General features: G+C 51.6%; 2 protein-coding genes across 3 annotated transcripts in view; one reads left to right on the forward strand and one right to left on the reverse strand.

Annotated features, from left to right (window-relative positions):
- POU2AF1 (POU class 2 homeobox associating factor 1) overlaps positions 1 to 8,430 on the forward strand; it is a 31,364-nt gene extending 22,934 nt beyond the window's left edge. For both annotated transcript variants that reach the window (XM_009569896.2, XM_054087048.1), the window contains exons 11-12: positions 3,386 to 3,550; positions 4,009 to 8,430. In XM_009569896.2, coding sequence (XP_009568191.2) covers positions 3,386 to 3,550; positions 4,009 to 4,080 — 237 coding nt within the window. In that variant the 3' untranslated portion in view covers positions 4,081 to 8,430. The remainder of the gene's footprint in view (positions 1 to 3,385; positions 3,551 to 4,008) is intronic.
- A 1,445-nt stretch (positions 8,431 to 9,875) lies between these two features.
- On the reverse strand, positions 9,876 to 12,668 carry POU2AF3 (POU class 2 homeobox associating factor 3). The gene is made up of 3 exons (XM_054086799.1): positions 12,664 to 12,668; positions 10,843 to 11,116; positions 9,876 to 10,300 (listed from the first exon to the last, which is right to left on the reverse strand). The coding sequence occupies exons 1-3, from the start codon at positions 12,666 to 12,668 to the stop codon at positions 9,962 to 9,964; spliced, it is 618 nt and encodes a 205-aa protein (XP_053942774.1). The 3' UTR covers positions 9,876 to 9,961.
- Between the last annotated feature and the right edge of the window lie 8,181 nt (positions 12,669 to 20,849).

Here is a 20,849-nt window from a genome sequence, read left to right on the forward strand (position 1 = left end):
GTGAGTCAGGCCGTGCGTGGACAGTGTCTGTGTGCACAGACCTCTCTTCTAGGGATGTGTACACATTTTCTCCAGAGGAGACACCGAGAGCTGTGCTGTGGAGGGAGGCTGCATACAGACTGAGGCGTTAGGAGATCTGTGAGGTCCTGCAGAAGTGAGTTATTCTCTTCACATACGCACTTTTTTCTGGAGGAAAAGAGCAAGAGTTTGGAAATCTGCTTTATTTTTTAACCTCAAGCTGCATTTTAGAGTAAATAGACACTCGGAAAGCAGAGCCCGGCTTGAACTTGAGTTGTGGTGTGAGCCACAGACCTCTCTCCCAGCAGGCAGAAGCTGATGGAATGAGGGAGTGAGATAACAAGGGAAGACAAAGACAAGGGAAGTGGTTACTTGAGGAGGAATGTGGATTTTATTGCAACTTGAGGTTGGAGATTGAGAGGAGAGATCCAAGATGATGCAATGGTTTGCTATTCACAGCAACATAATGCTGAAAGATGATAGAGTGGCCACGTATCGAGCGATTTCTCCTGTCAGATGCCATCCATAGGAAGGACAAAGCTCCTGTTTCAGTTGCGGATGATTGTGACTCTTTCTGCCTTAAATGTTTGCAAGTCTTCTGGCTCTGTTTGTGCCTGGGTGCAAACTGATTGTTGTGACGGCTGCCTGCAAGTTTGAGCCTGAAATATTCTCAGGGCCCACCAAGCCCAGCAGCTGCCAGGAGCAATGGCAGAAGACACACACGTGCTGCAGTCAGTGAACCGGCGGCTGACACTGCCGGGCAGGTGAAGCGTGGGGAAACGAGCTCTTCGAAGCGATGCAGCATCCTTGCTGAGCATGCGTTAGCCCATGCTCTGTGGCAAGGAGAACCTCTGACCCTGGGGGCTCGAGACCCTGCTGTATGCACTCCATCCAAGCCTGCTCACTGAGCTGAAGTTCTGCGACTGCTGGTTCCTCGTTGCAGGGTTTTTGGGGACACAGCTAATCCTAAATTGTATAAAGCAAGCTAGAAACCTTCCCAGCGGTGCTGTTGTGTCATCCATCCTCTTGCTGCCCCGTACTTCACCTCAGAGCAGATAACAAGCAGTGACACTATCTTGCAGATGTATCGGCTTCACCCATTCTCCTAAACAAAAATCCTGACATTCCTGCGCCATAGCTGAGACATCGCGCTGCACCATCAGCCGGAGCTTTGCCTCTTGGCTGGGTACCCCTCTCCGTGGGCCAGAGTGAGCCATTCTGGGTGCTTCCCTAGAAGGGTACCCTTGAGCAGGAAAGGATGGAGGAAGGGGAGAGGACAAGGTTAGAGCTCCCTGTTTCGAGAGCATCAGTGCATCAGTTTTCCATTTGAATTATTTTAGTCTTTTCGCCTTCGTCATCCTACTTAGAGTATCCAGGTGCTTGTGTCTATCGGAAAGGAATACAATGGTTTCTATCAACTCAGTTGCTCTCTTGGGAAGCAGATACTGGGCAGATGTTTCCCCCTACATCCCTCCCTCCCCCCCGATTTCTGTTGGACTGGAGGAAATGTTTTGCTTTCTCTATATGGGCAATAACATTGAGTTTCTGTCTTTCTTTCCAGTGAAGGGTCTTATGCTGCCTTTTCACTGCATTCTTTCTCTATCTTTGAAGACCCATTAGGCAGGTGCTAGCTTGTCCATGGGAGTCTGCTGTTCTCTCTTGATCACAATCCTGTGCAAGCTTCCTACCATGATAGGATCACTTGGAGTCTTCGGTCTTGTTGGTGAGCTGTCTGGGAGAGTGAGAAATGCGATAGCAAGGTTGTCCCATACCCATCCTAGCTTTTCAGCTCTTTCAAGTACAAAGAAGATAAGAAAATAGGGATGCTGTAGTCTGTGTTTTGGCTGCTCTGGCTCTGTCGCTGCTTGCTGTGAGTGTCTCGTTCTAAATCCATAGAATCTTAGGATGGTTTGGGTTGGAAGGGACCTCAAAGCTCATCCAGTCCCACCCCTGCCATGGGCAGGGACACCTCCCACTGGATCAGGGGCTCCAAGCCCCATCCAACCTGGCCTGGAACCCCTCCAGGGATGGGGCAGCCACCACTGCTCTGGGCAACCTGGGCCAGGGCCTCCCCACCCTCACAGCAAAACATTTCTCCCCAAGACCTCACCTCAATCTCCCATCTTTCAGCTGAAAACTGTTCCCCCTTGCCCTATCCTTGCTCTCCCTGGAGCCTTCTCTTCTCCAGGCTGAACCCAACTCTCTCAGCCTGTCCCCATATGGGAGGTCAAATCACCTTCATGGCCTCCTCTGGACTCGTTCTAACAGATCCATGTCGCTCAATCTATCCAATGTCCTTCAAATCCATTTCTCTGTGGATTTCACAATGAGAAAAGTATTCATGCCTCTGAGGTATTTTCCACCTGCAGGATTCCTAGAGCCCACACATTGTTGCTCTGGACAATTGTCTCACATAAACCTTGTTGAAGTCATCTGGAAGGCTTCAAGATCAGGCACTGTCGGATTGCCTTGTTTTCTTAGCCCCGTGCCTGGATTTGGAAACTATGGAGTGCTCCTGCCATAAAGATATGGCAAACAAACACAGATGTTTCTATTTTAACGAGAAGTCCTGTAAAGAACTTGTAATTACCCCTTGACTCTATGGGATGATAAAATTGACAAGGATCTGCTTGTTCAGGGCTTGTAAAAAAATGCCTTATCTGACAACAGCTGTTCAGATTTTGCTGTTTTATTTTATGCTTCAAAGTCCCTCACGTCCCGGTGGTAACCTGGAACCCAAAATCACCTGTATTCCTTTTAACAACTGGAATAGTACCACACACATTTGTGTCCAACCATTCCAAGTTCACGACAAATATACGATACTTTCAGAGAGAAATTACACAGCTGCCCAAAGGAGGCTTCTTGCAGGCTAAAAATACCTTGCCTTATGTGTTTGCTTATTAGCTTTTTCTCTTTTAAAACCGTTACCAGTCATACCTGACTAGGCAGGGGCACAGATTTCTCCATGGTCTGATGATACCAGAGTTTTTCTGCAACCCATTGCAGCGCGCTCCATCCTGCGCCCTCCCGTGGCTTCACAACAAAGTTTGTCTATCGTTTCTGTGCAAATCCTGTCACTGAAAAAAGCTGGAGTCGTAATTCCTAAGCAGGGTCTTGACCTCAGGACTTTGTTTAATGCCAGCACCATGAAAATAAAGCCAAGCTCTACCTTCAGCAATCTGGGAAGGAACCAACAGAAGGTTTGGAGTCCAGTGGAGCCAAGGCACCCGCAGCCCTGCTTTGGTCCATGACACAAAGTCACTGAGGGGCACACTGCTGGACCAGGACACTACCAGCCAGGAGGTTTGTATTCTTTCTTTTTTTTACTGTTTTTCTTCTTTTTCTTTTTATTCCACTGCATTAGGCGCATGGAAACACAGCTTTGCATATGGCAGCTGCATTGCCTCGTGACAAGAACCAGAAAGAAATTGTTCAGTTACTCCTCGACCACGGGGCAGACCCGACCATCCGAAACTTAGACAACGATCAGCCGATTCACATGGCTCCTTCTGGAAAAGCTGGAGATCAGGTACGTGATCCACACTCTCAGAAGACGTGTGCACATCACAGCTGTCTGTCCTCACCAGGGGAATAGCGAGGACAAGTCGTACGACGTAGGTCTGGTGCAGTGTGGTGTCGGCTTGGGGGTTCCCCACTTTGATATGGGATTGAGGAGCACAGTGCGGCATTAGCTGGTGCTCCGCGTACATCTGGGCAGGTGTCGATGCGCAGTGCTTTCATAATGGCAGCAAATCTCAAGGCATGACAGGGTTTCATGCCTGCCGGTGTGAAAGGGCTCCTGAAGGTCATAGAATTACCAGGTTGGAAAAGACCTCTAGGATCATCGAGTCCAACCATTCCTATCTGCCACTAAACCATGTCTCTAAGCACCTTGCCTACCCGTCTTTTAAATACCTCCAGGGATGCTCCCTGGGCAGCCTCTGGGTTTCCGATGCTGTGTTATGAACATCTGCATTTTTTTGGCAGGTCAGGCATTTGCTGAAGAAAGGGAAAGTTGCGTCTGCATTCATCTCCTGTCGCCGAAATGCCAGGTCCTAGGTCGCCTGCAGTTTCAACTTCAGCCTGCTGAGCGCACGAGGCTTCTTAGAAAAACTGTGAGGGTGGTTAACCGACACATCCCTGCTCCTAGAATCCTTAAACCAGGGTGGGATGATGGTGTTCCTCAACCTGTGGACCATGAGTAGCATGTAAGATATCAGCAGATGAGCTTTCAAATGGCTGAAAACTTATTTTTCTTGACAAAGAATATGGATAAACCGGAGGCCTTGCTTGCAAGCAAGGAGGCAAGCAAAGTCTTGGCTGCTACGTAGATAGGCAAATGTGTTAAGTAGAGCCAGGCTTTTGCTTGGTGGCAACTGAAACCCATGGAAGTCATGGAAAATAAGATGCTGTTATTGGCTATAGAAGGTTGAGAAACACTGAGACATGCTCAAACTGTGCCTCTTGTTAGGTCCTGTACAAAGGCACTGGTGAAAATGCTAAAGCCTTTGTGATGTGCAACCACCTCCATTGTTCCTGCTAGCCTGGGAATGCAGGAGACCTGAGGGAAGGGAAAAGGCTGGATGGAAGATGTCAAGTCAGTCTGAGGAACCACCTGTGGCTGTATTTCACCTGAGTGAATGGATACCCAAACTCGAGAGCTTCCAGCAAGGGTTCCATTTCTTAACGCTTTGTGGAGGAAAGCCGAAGGAGCCATCCATTGCCGTAGTCTCTCATCCCACCCCAGAAAAGAAAACCGATGTTTCTAACACAAGTACATGGGAGAGGTTCTCAGCAGCACGGGTCTGTGTGGCTCCTGAGTACTTCCCAGTGAACAGATTCCTCTCTGAGCCATCCGAGTCTCCAGTTTTGATGGCAAACAGTAGTTTTGAAGCATCTCAGAGTGGGGAGCTGGACCCTCACCCGAGCTAATGCCTATGTAGGAGACAGAGGCTTCCTTTGGGTCTCCAAGAGCTTCTAGGCTTGGACAGGGTAGAAAACCCTTGAGCCGCGTGGGGTTGAACGCAGCAGAGTCAGAGTGCAATGTGGTGAGTGCTCTCCTACCCCATTCTTATCCAAGGGAGCGATTTAATGGATTCTTCTTATTGTTTCTGTGAAATGATTTGTGAATTGCTGTGCAATCAGCTGGCAACAGTGCCTCTGCCAGGTCAATGGGATTGAAGGTGGATGCTTAGAGGGAGGGAAAGTCATGTTTTGACAACCCTTTCACAGAGGGCGTCTCATCTTCAGGACATGTTCTGAATTACAGTTTGCTGATTTCTCAATGTTGCACAAGGAATTTTAGTCTCACGGGACTGAACAATGAGATGAAGGGCAGATGTCTTAAATCACTGCAGTAACTTCCTTGATCGCCCAACGACTGACTCAATGGGATGGAGTTTTCTAAAGCTCTTGCCAGTCTCGCAAACCTGGACTGTTTAAACAACTCTTTAGCAGATTGGAACAAAAGCTCTTAAGAAATGCAGAGATCTCGACTTTCTCAGCCCTCTCCGCTGTTTTGCTATCGCTCCTCACTGCATCATACCTACAAACCTGCCAACATCCGCTGACAAAAAAGCAGGCATGTATTTGCATGTATTTGCATAAATTTACATGTATCTGAGCATAAGCCAGAAAAAGTATGTGCTTTCTTACTTTGGATGTCATGCAAGCCCTGGATTGAGCACTAACTGTGTTGGTGAGTTGGTCCTATGTGTCAAGAGAAAATAGTCAATAAAATATCTATTTTTTGGACTTGCTAGCAACAAAACTGTGCAACTGTGACCAGCGGGCGGTGCACGAGGGAGGATGTAGAAAGCTTTTTGCCATCCAGAAATGTCTGTGAGATAAGAGAAGTCCTTTGGCAGCAAGTGGAAAAAAAAAAACACGAGTGGTTTATCTCTTCATTGTTTCATCTTCCTGCTGCAGGCGTTTAGCACAGAGCGATTCCATTGGTGACCTGTGGTCTATAAACATCTCCATCCCCAGAACACCAGGGACAATCCTGCCCTGGGAAGGGATGGATGTGGCTCCATTCAAAGCATCACTCTGGCACCTTGCGTTACGGCGCCGATAGATGAGATTTGCAGCGGGAAGATCCCGTGTTCAACCCAGGAAGGGTTCATCCTCTCTTCAGCTTCCCAAAGCTCGTGCTTTAGAGGCCTTCTCTGAAGCCAACCACAGCCAACAAGCTGTTCCTGTTGTCTTTGACCTGGATCCACCAGACAGTTGGAGGCTGCTGTTGGAGGCACCTTTCCCTTTCCCGCTGCCGCTTCAGGCTTTTGTACCAATAAAATCCCTTTTAAGGCTTAAAAGTGGCCTGAGCGTTGTCGCTTCTGTGCTGGACTGAATATCAATGATATGAGCAGTATCTTGGTGGCTCACGGTTAACCCCTCAATTTTTTATGACTGTTTGAGGGAAAATATATCTTTTATAACTTCAGCAGCACAGGCAGTGTGCGATACCCCTCTATTTGCGCAGTTTATCTCTTCCTAATCATGGCTTTGGATTAGTTGCTAATAACAAAGCCTCACTATCACCAAACAAAAGTTCTGGAGTGGCACCACAGCAAAGTTGCCAGTCAGTTGGCAAGGAAAACTTTTTGATCAAATACTCTGTGCAACTGTTAAAAGAGCCTGAAAATAGAGACCTTTTATTTTCTGTGTAACTGCAGGTTACTGCTGGAGTTATGAATGGCTTTTGTGAGAATGGAGTGATCCTTACTTTTGTGTAAACGCATGTTTATAGAGGCTGGCAGGACTTCTCTTGGGCTGGGCTGTGTTCCAGCAGTGTTTTCCAGCTCTGATGGAGAGATGACCCAAGGTTCTTTACTTTAAACCCCCCCTTTTTTTTTAAGGGGAGGTAGTAAAGGAGGGAAATAATAATTCTCATAGACAGAAAATTAGCCTTTGAATGCTCCTCTGTTGTGTTTTGTTTCTTTTCTTGTGTCAACAAGGCATCGTTGTGTCAACAGTCAGCAAGCTCTTACCTGCCCTGCCTGTGTCACCTGGAGCTGTTGACAAGGAGCTGGGGAACAGTGTCTAAAGCATGTTTGCAGTCCTCGGCATGGGAGGTTGCAACACAACTGGAGAAAGAGCAGCAGAGAGCTGGGAAGAGGCTGCAGGGGATGGAGGACAGCACTGCTTATTAATGGAAGCTGTCAGAGTCCAGAGACCCGGTGCATGGAAACGTTGTGCTGAAAATAGAATCATAGCATAGTTTAGGTTGGAAGGGACCTTAAAGATCATCCAGTTCCAACCCCCCAGCGATGCACAGGGACATCCCACTGGATCAGGCTGCCCAAGGCCCCATCCAATCTGGCCTTGAACCCCTCCAGGGATGGGGCAGCCACCACTGCTCAGGGCAACCCGTTCCAGCCTTGATGAACGTTGTTGATACCTCGTTGTATTGGGACAACACCCGCGTCCCAGCAGAGCAGTGATTTCGGAGCAGCTGTTTCCATGCAGTATGAGGGCTGTTAGATACCTACTGTCTCCATCTCAGGAGCTCAGCCATCGGTGAGCCTCAGAAGCTCAGTGGTGAGACCAGACCAAGAGATAGCTTTCCCCACTGGTGAGGTCCCTTTTTGGCCTGGGTCAGGCAGTGTCCAAGAAGCAGGAGTAAGAACGGGATGCAGGGTGGTTTGTAGCGCTCATGCCCACACTGGCACCCCTATGGGGTCGTGCCTAAACAGCAGCCGCAGGTACGATGATGGGTGCAACCTCTCCACTGCGTGCCACGGTCCCTGCAGAGCAGTTCTCTTTGGAGAAGCAGTGTAACCACTGCTCGTTGTACAGATTATCTGCTGATAACATATCAGACTTCCACATCCGCCTGATGCAGAGGTGAGAGAGATGTTGTCAGACCATGACACTTGATGTCAGTGCTGGCACTGTTATGTAGACTGCGATGTCATCCGTCCCTTCTGGTTTGAGCTAAAGCAGAACCAATTCTCTAACTTTTCAGCTCAGCCTTGTCTAAGTAACTTCATTTTCTGAAAGTTAACCGCATGTTTTTTAGGCAGCGTTTGTCTCTAGAAACAATAATACTTAAAATTTTTAATTATCACCAAAGTAACGGGGCATTGGTATGCAGGAAGACGATCATTTATATTTATCCCTGTGGAGACCAAGGCCGTAGTCAAGTTGGTGGAATGCTGTAAGTGAAAGGGGTGGAAAAGGGTCGCACCTGCAGGGAGGAGCAGATGGGACAGGTGACCCAAACCTGACCAACAGAATAATCCATCCCATTAATGTCATACTGGGAATAAAGCTGAGGGATCACAAGGATCAAATCCTCTTCTTCGACGGCTGGCATCCAGTAAGAACTTCATGTGTCTTTCTACCCCCGATCCTGGATCTGTGTGTTCCTGAATCCAGTTCCCAAGACCAGTTCTGGACCTGTCTCCATGCCTGCTCGGCAGAATCTGCAGTGACGTAGTCGTCAGGGTTCAGGTTTGTGTATATTTTATGTTCTATTAATATTTTTTCCTTATTATTATTATTTGATTAAAGCTGTTCTAGTTTCGATTTCCAACCCACAAGGCTCTCATTTCCCTTTTTCTGTGTGCACGAGTGGGATTGTGATCACAACCGCCTGCCTTTACGTGCTGGCCTGGCTGGGGAGGGCTATATCGTGACATAACCTTGCTGTAAAATGTGTTCCTACGAGCGCTCTCCTTGTCAAGTGCTTCCTCACCATTTTCACGTGTCATTTCCTTTGCTCTACGAGAACACCTCTTCTTGGCTTGGCAATGTCAAGCTCGGGCCAACATTGCCAACCCATGGGGAGGATGTGGTCAACTCGTTTCCACTAGAAGCCTCAAAGATCTTGCCTCAACCTTATCTTCTTGTGGCTCTTTCATGTTGGCGATAAGGGGCTTTGGCACACGGCTGAAGGAGTGCCCGCTGCTCGATCAGGAGGCGCTGAGGAAGCCGAGGAGCAGTAGAGTGTAACCCTTCAGTGTCCTGAGATAACACTTAGGGGCTGAAGAGCCTGCCAGCACAACTCAAACAACACCTCATAGCGTGTTCCTGCACAGGAGTAATCATGCCTTTAACTGCAGTGAAGACACGGGTCTTAACTCCTACTTATAAGCTTTCTGGATCAAATGCATTTATCACACAGGCCAACTCTGAGATAATTCCGGTAACAAGAGGGGAGGTGGGAAGATACTGTTTCAAGTAGTCAAAGTATTAATATTTTAAAGCAAGTCTGGGAAATCAAGCTGCTGACTTAAACAAGGAAAGGGATTGGATGCAGGAAAGATACAGTTATCTCTGTGTAATCATAGATAGAATCATCATAGAATGGTTTGGGTTGGAAGGGATTTCAAAGCCCACGCAGTCCCACCCACTGCCATGGGCAGGGACACCTCCCACTGGATCAGGGGCTCCAAGAACCATCCAACCTGGCCTGGAACCCCTCCAGGGATGGGGCAGCCACAGCTTCCCTGGGCAACCTTTTCCAGGGCCTCCCCACTCTCATGGTGAAGAAATTCTTTCTTAAGCCCAGTCTAAAACTTCCCCTCTCCAGTTTGTACCCGTTCCCCCTCGTCCTATCACCACAAGCCTTTATGAATATGGATCATCAGCAGAAGAGCAAAACACCGACATCTCGCACACGAGGAATGACCAGGCTCAGCACAGGGACCGAATGATTTATTTGTATCAAAAAGAGATGGCTTAAGGACACGTCGGGGAAGGCAGCTCAGGATTTCTGTAAAAAAACCAACAAAAAAACCCAGGAAGAAACTCCAGACCACCACCACAACAAAACACCCCTGACTGTACGAGACAGGAGTGCTAATGTAGAGCCAACACCGTGTAGAAAAGGTGTGAGTAGTGAAGAATAAACTGGACTGTGTTAGTGCAACTTTGCATAGTTCATGGGTAATTAATCTGATTTGGATACAGTGGATGTGTAAAACCGCAGTCCCCATTAGCTATAGCAGATGTCACAGCTCCTATCCCTTCGGAAGAAGTCCTCGGCCATGGCCATGGGTGGGAGGTAGTCCATGCAGTCCGTGCTGGGGCAGGGGAAGCACTGCTGGACCCTGTTGTCCGCGTGCTGGGAGCCGCAGGAGGCGCAGCCGCAGGCAGAGGGGGGGTATGGGGAGGGGGTATGGCAGGACCACTCCTCCAGGGGGTAACCAGAGGTCTTGGTGTCCAGAGCAGAGGGTTCGCTGTGGGGCAGCGGGGTGAAAGGAGAGAGCTGAGGAGGAGAGCAGCTATAGTTTAACGGGCTGGAGAGATCAGCGGGATTGGGAGATCCGGCAGCCTAGAGAGAGGGGGAAAAAAAGCCAACATCAAGGCCTTTCAGGGTGACATTTGAGGAAATATGGACAGCAGCTAGAATTTCCACACTAGTGCCTTTCTCAAGAGGGTCTGGCTACCCAGGGAGATGGTTTGGCCCTTGGAAGCCTAAACCCAAGAGGCAGTTCCAGTGACATCGGTGGTAATAGGGTGCTTCTCTGAAACTGGATGATTTTTAAGGTCCCTCCCAACCCAAACCATTCTACGATTCTCTGCGAGCAGGACCTGGGCTGTTACTTGCCGGAGATCTACAGGATCTGTAGAAGAGACATCCTCTATTCTGCAGCCTCTCTCAAGGTTTGGCTTTTCCCAATGGGAAACCACAAAGAAGAAGTCCACAGGAGCAGCCTGTGTCGCTGTGTCCCCAAGACCCCAGGTCCCCCATGGGGACCCCATGTCCCCAAGAGCAGCCACATTTCCACATCACCCCACTGTCGCTGCACCCCAGGACGTGCCTCCCTTCCCCATCCTTCCTTGGGAAGTGCTCCGCTGGGACACAAAGCTTACCAGGCCCTGGTTAAAGCAGAGCGGGACTGGCTGGAAGGCGTCTGAGGGGTAGTGTGGAGATGGCTGGAAAGCATTGAAGGTTGGGTCTAAGGGTGCATCTGCTTGAAGACAGGAATCTACCAGCTGCTCCAAGTAGCCAGGGCTTTCCTCGTAGGAGAGGCAATTCGAAAACTGCCATGAAGGACAATAGTTGGGAACAGAAGAGATGGGTTCTGCATCAAAAGGAGCTACGAGAGAAAGTAAACCAGACAGCAGCGAGTTATTCAGTATCTGTCTTCACAAAGGGCAGATGTTGCCCCAGGTCAGGCTTCAGGATTCTCCTATGCTCAGGTGCCCTGTGGATTTAAACAAGGAAGAAGGCCCTCAGGGTGAATTTTCTAGGGAAGCAGACACTGGGAGGAAGATGCTCAAAGCATGCAAATAACTCGGGAACTTTAGTCCCCTTGGAAAGCTCCAAAGCTCTTTAAATACTGCTGGAAACTCCTCTGGCTCCGGCTGTTTTGGAGAGGGATCCAGCTGGATCCCCCTGGCCTCCCTTCAAATGCCAACTGTCCACAGAAGCCTGCCGTGCAGCGATTTCTGCTTCACAGCTCACCTTGTGCCTCTGCCTCACCTGCTCTCCAAATGCAGCGCAGCTACGTCCGTGGGAGGGAGAGGATAACACAACGATAATTTGCTCTTTTATCCTCCAAATGGCCTCGAGTTGTGTCAGGGGAGGTTCAGGTTAGATACTAGGAAAAATTTCTTCACTGAAGGGGTTCTCAGGCACTGGAACAGTTGCCCAGGGAGGTGATGGAATCTCCATCCATGGAGGGGTTTAAAAGCCGGGCAGATGAGGTGCTCAGGGATGGTTTAGTAGCGGACAGGTACAGTTGGACTCGATGATCTCAAAGATCTTTTCCAAGCAGGAGATTCTATGATTCTAAACAGCCAGACCAGAGACAAACTCCTGAGCAATCAACATGGGGCGAATCAGGGGTGATGCAGCACTGAGTCCACGCAGCGTTACTGCTGGAAGTTGAGTTCCTGGAAAACTGGAGGGTGAGGCTCCCCCTGGGCTGCCACAGCTCACCGGGGTGTGAAAGTTCATAGCAGATCGAACTTCTCAGAGTTATCTTTTCACGCTCTGCTCAAACATGAGTAAAAGCAAAGCCCCGACCATGCAGAGGGCAACGGAACCACACGTGAGCGGAGTCACTCGGACTCCTAACTGTGTGCAAGTTCAAGGTGAGAGGGTTCAGTGGGATGTGGAGAGGAAAGTAAGGAACCTAAAAGGCATAAACAGATGGAGACTTTCCAGCCTGAAAAAGCTTCGGCGTGTCTCGTGTTGCTGTATTAACATAAGCAAATTGATTCCTAAATCTTGATGATTTAATCATTTCCTTGTTCATTCAATGTATATATTCACACTTGTCCAGCTTTTCAGGTTTCTTTGCTTTGGCTGCAGAATAATTGAAGGTTCTGTGAGCCCAAAGAGCTATTCCTCCCACCCCGTTCCTCGGACAATTCAGACACAGGAGGAGGAAGAAATGTTTTGTGTCGCTGAAAACCTGACACCTCTCTCGGTCCTCCGGATGCTGCCAGGAGAGTGAGAACAGCCAACTCTGCTGGAGCTTGGAGCAAGGTGACCTGGCCCTCTAGCTCCAATCAGACCTCCAGACTGCAGCCTGGAGAAGGTGATGCCAGCAGCGTTATTCCCTATGGGGATGAGCATCCCTTCCTGAAGGAGATCTCCACCTTGCTGTGGGAAAAATAAGCTGCACGCGTGAGAGCCTGTGAGCATGCTCCTGAGCAGGGTAATATGTACCTTGCTGGCCTCACGGCATCCTCATCTGCATTTCACGGGCTCCTTTCAGGTGCTGATTGGCTGCATTGCTGGTTATCAGGTAGTGCCTGCCTCAACCAAGGGCTGGAAAGACTCCGGGTTGTGTGAAAAATTGGGAAGGGGGTGGGAAGGGACAAGTGGATGGGCTTTGTACCAACCTGCGTGAGGAGGAGACACGGACTCTGAAAACTGGATGCTGCTGCTGCCCCACGAAACCTGACCAAAAAGAAAAGGGAAGAGAAGGAATTATATTCATGGTAACACAGGGGAGCACTTTCCTGCACGCTGAGGTAAGTCGGGATTTCACTTCAACCTGTGTCTGTAAACCTTGTTTGCCTCATGGCTGTGACATGGAGAACTTCCCTGGCATCGACAGAACAAGATTAAGGTGCACAATGCGGCTTTTCCCTGAGCCTACAACGGCACTGGAGGAGCACAGCGCCAGCCCGGTGTAAAGCCCTTGATACGGCACCTTGCTACTGTGCTCTTCTCCTGAGTTATTACTGTTAATTCAGCCAGTTAACTACTGTTAATTAGCCTTTGAAACGAATGTGTTAACTTCTAGGACCATGAATTCCACAGTGGGGGTATCACAAAGTATACGTAGGGATAAACGTTATAATTGTGATGCATAATGAAATATGATTATATATAAATATGATAAGTAATTAACAAACTGAAGTGATAACCCTAAGGACACTTGCAGGTATCCCTGTGTCTGGGCATCAGACTGGGTCAATGCGCTTAGTGTCGATGTCGGTTGAGAAGCGGCTCTGACACCGCTCCGCACTGGAACGCAGCTGTGTGCCTCTATGGAACGGACAGTCTCGTTCTCTGAGGGATGCTGAAGTTTCTTTTTGAGGAACCTGACCTGCCAGAGCAGACAAATCCACCCCAAAAGCAACGGGAGCTTGTCAACTACTACCAAGATTTTATTCTGCAAGTACAAACATTTCTTCTTTTTCCCACTCAAAATCCTCTCGGGGTAGTGGTTCATTTCCCCAGCGACAGCTTCCTAGCACATCCCTGCGCATCCAATTCATTAAGAAGTGGCTATTCTGAGCTGCAAGTGCCTCTAGGATGATCCTTCCTCTCTTTGGCTGCAGGTGTCTGACCAGGCAGAGCCACACCACCGGCAGCAGGAGTTTGCAGTGCAGTTTCTGCCGCCCCAACCTTTGGAGCCTCTCCAGGACAACGCGGACCTTCTGCATCTCACACATGTAACCTCCTGCACTGCCTCTCTTCACTTTTTTCCCTTGTGGGCAAAACAAATGCTGTGTAAGTTCGCTGTGGGGAGCACAAACCAGTTCCACGCAGCCCCGTGACGCTTGGCTGCGGCGATGAAGCTGCTTCTGTTAGGGGAGGAGTGACCCAGCATCTCCAAAGCTCAGCAGGTTTGGGCACCGCTGAGCCAGGCCTCTCCGCCTGTGCCTTGCAGGTTGATCAGCTTTTCTGTGCAATCAGCTATGACGAGCGACAGGAGGTGGGAGATGAAATCTGAAATCCTTCCAAAGCTGGAATGTCATGAACCAGGAAGGAGTCATGATTTACCGCCCTCTTTATGCAAATCCTTAGAGTGGCTGGAGCTAGAGGACTCCGACAAAGACTGGAAGAGTGAGTCAGAGCGTACACGTGTGTGTGTGTGTGTGTACACACACATGTCCATCCCCTTCTTCAGAAGGGATGGGGCTGGGAGCTGCCCAGCTGGTACTGGAAAATGTTGGAGACCTGAACTCAGACAAACACGCTTGAATATTACACTAAGGAGCCCTAACAGAGCAGGATGGAGCCCTGTTAAGAGGTCTTTGCCTATGCCTTGTTTTCTTCCTTTCTCCAAGCCAAAATGCGGTGCTCAGCTGCTGCTAAATCCTGAATTCCCAAACCCTCTCCATTGCCTGGGAGCTTCTGGTGCCTCCATTCCCTCTCTGATCTAACTGGGCAGGAGAAAGCCTCCAGGGCTAGGGGAGGTTGGAAGCAGCTGTCTGGAGGCTTGAAATTCATGGAAAAGGGGGAGGCTGGAGCAGCCTTAGCGTGACAGAGCTCTTGCGGCTCCTCAGAGCTGTACAGGTCGGGTCAAAGGCGTTCCCTGGGCTTCCCCTGACGCTGCAAACGAGTTTGGTGCACGCCTCAGCCCAGCCACGCTTCCAATGGGGTGCAGTGACCACAGTCTGCCTCGCTCGTCCAGCACGATGATACTGGAGTTACGGAGATAGGTCTCATTTGGAATGAAATTTCTCCATTTGGTGCTTCCATCCCAGAGTGAATTACGTTTCAGGAGCACCAGTCCTGCACTAACGGCTCAAACTGTCGGTTGTTTAGATCCCTGATGAAGTTGCCCTGGCTGAGTGTTGTTCTTCCACCCTGCTACACTCAGATTCTGGTAGTTTCCTTGGCTCAAAGATTACACTCTCAGCACAAAAAAAAAAAACAACCCAAAAAAAAGATTAAAAGAGAAGAGACAAAACAGCCACCAAATGATTTTTACTTACCGCTGCAGCGGTTGCTGCTTGCCGCGCTCTTCTCTGCTGCAGTAACTCCTTGACTGTAATCTTTACTCTAACGCCTTGATAGACTTTGGGCTTCCCTGAAATAAGGTGTGGAAAAAAACACTTTACGAGGTTGGAGACTGAGAGCATACAGCAAATCCAGGACGCTTTCAGACGTGCTCTGCGTGGAGCCTACCCGGAGTTAACAAATGATTAACTGGTCACTGTTAAGTCACTTGTAATCAACATTTATGGCCCTCTTTAACACCTGCTATTCAAGCTCGTGATAAGCAGACATTTATTAAAACGTTGGCATTGATAATATTTAGCAATCACATGTGTTTTATTCTTTTCTATCTCCTCTTTCCTCCACCCCCTCTCCAGGTGTCCTAATACCAAGTTCCATCTGGTGCTAATGTTGAATTTATTTAAATTCCTATCATACTTGCTACTCCTAAGACCTGAAAATAGATGCGGGAAGCACTTCATCCGGCAGACGAAGACCAGGAATAAAACAATGGAAACACGTGAGCAGTTATTCAGCGGGCTAAACAAAACACAAATAAAATGCCTGCTTTCATGAACCACTTCTTACAAAGCCTAGATTATCTCTTCATTTTGCTCATTCTGGACAAGTCCTATTTATTTCAAACGAGCCTTTAGGATGTCTCTAATCCAGCGAAAACCAACCAGGAACCACCATTCACCGCCCGCCGAGGGATTTTTAGTACAGGAAATGGTAAAGGATTTACCTACTCTGAAAATAAAAATCACTTTCACTGCCTGTGCTCAGAGTGAAATATTTAAAGCCTCTGGCAGTTCTGTTTCTGTCCTGATTTTTTCCTGTTATTTTCATCCCGCAGCAGACCCCGCAAACGCTTGTGTCCTCTCCGCCTGCAGTCGGCTCTTCCGCAGCGGAAGCAGCAGGGTGCAGGTTCCCTATCCTATCGCTGCTGCAGGGATGGATTTGAGGGTTCTGTCCACAGAGCCAAGAAATCCCTCACTGTGGGCATCGTCCTCCTCCGGTACAACCGGTCCCCATCGCGGATGGCTGTACGTCACCGTCATCCTCCTGTCTGTTCCCCCACCCCAACCCTCCCGGTGCTCCGGTCGAGGTGGTGCTGGAGCGGGCACGCGGGTCCCTCGAGAAAGGCCAGGTCAGCCTGGAGGGGATCCTGCTGAGCTTTGCTCTTGGGGATCACTGAGCTCGTGGTTTCATGCTTCTATCCAACAAAATAGGTGAGGTATGGGCACAGCTGTAACCCCCGGCTCCCTTGGCAGAGTGTAGTGCCCCAAGGATGCTGCTTTCCCAGCGCTCCGCGGAGAGCAGGGCTACCACGGCCACAGCGCCCAGCAGCTCAGGTGGGAAGGGTCCGGGGAGCAGGGTGGTGGGGTGGGACGTGGGGCAGGGGCAGCGTGACAAGGGCAGGCTCGGGGGTCTCGGTGGACTTGGAGTCAGGGAGCAGGCGGTCAGGGGGGATTTGGGGTTGGGGAGCACCATGGTCAGGGCAGGCTGGGGGTCTCGGTGGACTTGGAGATGGGGAGTAAGGGGGTCAGGGAGCACAGTGATCAGGGTCAAACTGGGGATGGGGAGCAGGACAGGCTGTGGCTCCGAGGGGACTTGGGGATGGGGAGCAGGGGGTCAGGGTCAAGCTAGGGGTGGGGAGCTGAGGGTCAGGGTGGACTTGGGGTCAGGGAGCAGGGAGTCAGGGTCTAACTGGGATGCAGAGCAGAGGGTCAGGACAGGGAAGGGGTCAGAGGGGACTTGGGGATGGGTTTGGGTGGGCTTGGGGAGCAGAGGGTCAGGACAGGCTGGGGGTCAGAGGGGATTTAGAGTTGGGGAGCAGGGGTCAATGTCAAACTGGGTGGGGAGAAGGGGATCAGGACAAGCTAGGGGTCAGAGCGGACTTAGGATGGGGAGCAAGAGGTCAGGATCAGACTGGGGATGGGGAGGTGGGTGGACTGGGGGATTAAGGGAGTTTGGGTGGGCTTGGGGAGCAGAGGGTCACAACAGGCTGGGGGTCAGGTTGGACTTGGGGTCAGGGATCAGGGTGATCAGGGTCAAACTGGGGATGGAGAGCAGGGGGATCAGGAGAAGCTGGGCATCAGGCTGGACTTGGGGTTGGAGAGCAGTGAGTCAGGGTCAGACCGGGGCTGGGGAGCTGGAGGTTAGGGCAGGCGGGGGGGCTGGGTGCACTTGGGGAGCAGGGGGTCAGGGTGGGCTCGGGGTCAGGGAGGAGGGGTTCAGGGTTGAACTGGGGATGGAGAGCAGGGGGATCAGGACAAGCTGGAGGTCAGAAGGGAGTTGGGGATGGGGAGCAGGAGGTCAGGGTAGACTGGGGATGGAGAGCAGGGAGTCAGGATGGACTTGGGGCCAGGGAAAAGGGGTTCAGGGTCGAACTGGGGATGGGGAGCAGGGGGACCAGGACAAGCTGGGGGTCCGGTTGGGGGTCAGGGTTGAACTGGGGGATGGGGAGCAGGGGAGCAGGGTGGTCTTGGGGTCAGGGAGCAGGGAGTCGGGGTGGAAGTGGGGATGGGGAGCAGGGGAGCAGGAGAAGCTGAAGGTCAGGTTGGGGGTCAGGGTCGAATTGGGGGATGGGGAGCAGGGAGTCAGGGTGGAAGTGGGGATGGGGAGCAGGGGAGCAGGACAAGCCGGGGGTCAGGAGCAGCCCGTGGAGGGGCAGAGCCCGGGCTGCGCCGCCGAGACGCCGCGGGGATGGGCGCTGGGGGCTCGCCGGGATCGGAGCCGCTCGGGGCTGGCGCTGGGCGAGCAGAAGCCTCTCCCCTCCCCGGCGTCTCCTCCCCGCCCTCCGCCGCCTTTCCTCGCTTGGCAGGAAAGGTTTTGCCCGGCGGGGGGGAAATGACCCCGGGGAACCCCGAAACGGCCCCGAAGGAGGGTGTGCGGGGAGGGGGTCCTGCCCGGGCTTACCAGACATCCTGCGCGGCTGCGGGATGCGCCTCCGGTTGCCCAAACGGCAGCTGCAGTGGCCACAGCTCCGGCCCCGGGGGAGGCGACAGGCAACGGGCTGAAAATTTGGGGGTGAAAGGACCCGTTTTGCCCGGTGGCAACGCCAGGTGGATCCCCACAATATTAATGTTTTATCCCTACGGATATAAGTTTGAGTTTTTCTCTCCTAATGCCAAGTATTTAAAACCTCTAGAAACCAATGATTTGACAATCGATGATTGCGCGATACTTTCAATTTGAATATTCAAAGGCTCCACAAAATGGGCTATCTTTTGGTGAAGCCGAGTACATCCCCGTCTAGCAGAGGGTCTGGGGGAATAAGATTTGGTGGGGCCACCCCCCCCCGCCCTTTGCTTTTGGGGGCGTTCGCAGGGTTTTAGCCATCTTCCCCCGAACGAAGCAGATGCCTCAAAACCGGCTCAATATTTCCCCCTCAAACGCCCAGGCTGGGCTCCAGCCCTCTCCTATTTCGTTTGCTACCCGTACAGAGGGCTCTGCGAGGGACTGAGCTGCTTTTTGTAAGATTTTTTTCACGTTTTAGGGCTAAATACTAAAGGTTTTGGGCCCAAATGGCAGCGTGCAGGCGTGGTGGAACAAAGAGGCTGCATTGGGCACCCGGCGAGACGAAGCGACCTCAATCCCTCTTCTACCCACAACACTTCTCCCCCTCTGCCCCGATGCTGGCCTTATATTGGAGTTTATTTGTGTTTTCCCCCTAATTTAGACTGTTTTATCTCGCTGCACGCATCAGCCCCTCTCTTCTCGTCTTGGCCCGGGCTGCGAGCGGTGAGGTTTCAGCGCGGGGTAGGATGACACAGGTTTTGGACAACCCTTCATCACCATCCAATACTGATGTCATTGGGGGGTTTAGGCTTTAAGGTTTAAAGCTTTCCCCGGGCACCGCAGTCTCTGCCGTGCCCGGGGAATACCTGGCTGAGGCAGAAAGCAGGCCAGGCAGTTAATAATCTACCAGCGGTTCAGTTTGGCTATTGTTGCCGCTGAATCTTTTCTTTTCCTTTAAAATGAACAAATACGCTTGATGTCTGCGGGGAGTGGTCACAGCGGCGATGCTGTTCCTTGCGCTGAAATGCATCTCTGCAGCTCTTGGTAGGCCAAGGCTTGCTCGGGATGGCTCTGCAGGGATGCTTCCCGTGGGATCCCATGGAAAGGAGCCCTCTCCCTTCACCTGCGAGGCAGCAAAAAGCAGGGTGCTGTGCTGGGGGAGTCGCAGGAGCGGGGTCGGAGGGGAGAACGGTGCAAAGCAGTTTGGGACACAAAGCTCCTGTGTTGCTGGGGTTGCTTCCAGCTGAAATGTGGGTGGTGGGTGCTGTGGGTGCCGTGCAGGGGAGCCAGCACCCCTGGGAGCCAGGGAAGCGTTCATCTCTGTAAGCAGAGAGCAGAGCGTGCAGGCTGCCCGGCTCCCACCGCGACCGAGCGGCGCCCCAAAGGAAACACGAAGCACCTGCGTATGGGGGGTTCCTGCACGTCATGGGTTTCAGAGCATTTTGAGGCTCCCGGAGGCTCTGCCTCAGTTAAGAATGAACTGCCAGGGTGGGTCAAACTCTTCCAAGACATCTCAAAAACTTTCTGTCCCTGCTTCTCCCTCAGAGCCTGATGGGGATACAGCCAGACCGACCGTGGTGTCCCCCTCCATGTGAAGCCCTGGAAGAGGATACAGCTGAAAGAGTTCATGGTGACTGTGATGAACAGCGATTTAGACCGGTGATGTTCGTTGTGGAGTGGAACAAGGCTATGGGCTCATGCAAGCCTCAAAATTGGGAGCACAGGGGCTCGGTATGGGGCAAGGAGAAGTGCACACACCCCGAGATGCGCTGGGGCTCGTTGCCTTGCCCTGGCCCATGGTCAGGGGAGATGCTCTGCCTGAGCAGGTGCCCCCCTGGGATGCTCCACAGCTGCCACTCGTGGTGCCCATGGACCAAACGGGAGGCAGGTGAGCTCAGCCCACGCTTAGCACATGTGCGGAGGAGCCCCGGCTGCCAGTCCCTGCTCTGTGCTGAGTTTCCCCTGTCTATCCAGGGCTCCACCAGCAAAAAGAGGGGTGCAGCCCATGAGGCGGTTGGAGGTGACATTTGGGGTTCAGAGAGCCATTGGAATTTGCTTCCTGAGCATGGCTGAACAAGGCTGGGGAATCAAGAGGTGCTGGGAGGGACCCCAGCGCAGCAGCAGGGGTGCGGGGGGGAGCTTTGCACGGCTGTGACTCCCAGGACAGCTCTGTGGCTGCTGCTCTGGGAGTGAAGCAAGAGCTTCAGGGAGGAGGCTTGGACCCCTGTGGGGTAGAAGCAGGGGCGGCACTGAGCCCCTGAAGGCATAAATGGGTGCTGCTGGGCACATTGCACCAGGGCTGGTGGTCCTCCAGTTCTGCAGCTGCTTCTGAGCTGTGCTGTGAGGGGTCAGGGGGAGGTCTGTCCCTGGGCAGCCTGCGCAGAGCCTTCCTTTGTGGGGCAGCTGCTGAGATCTCTGAGAACGCGCTTTGCATCCTTTGATACCAGAACGTACACTGGATGGATTGCAGATGCCTGAACAGCCAGGAAGGTGGTGTTGCCGGGTGTGGGCTGAGCAAGGGGCTGCTATAGTTGCTGCATGGGCACCAGGGCGCAGGGACATCCCTGGGGCGCAGGATGCGAGGTGCCAGGGATGATGGTAGGTGTTACGCCTGTAAAAGAAAGGGCTTTGTACAGAAGGACTGACCTGTCCTGCTTGGCAGCTC

The sequence above is a fragment of the Cuculus canorus genome, chromosome 23 (assembly GCF_017976375.1).
Source record: "Cuculus canorus isolate bCucCan1 chromosome 23, bCucCan1.pri, whole genome shotgun sequence".
Classification (NCBI taxonomy): Eukaryota; Metazoa; Chordata; class Aves; order Cuculiformes; family Cuculidae; genus Cuculus; species Cuculus canorus.

What these genes read in the sequence shown, in the direction of transcription:
- POU2AF3 (XM_054086799.1), bottom strand. An exon ending in TCTGCTTTAACCAGGGCCTG is followed by an intron (nt 10,301 to 10,842) that starts GTAAGCTTTGTG and finishes CCCTCTCTCTAG; the next exon opens with GCTGCCGGATCTCCCAATCC.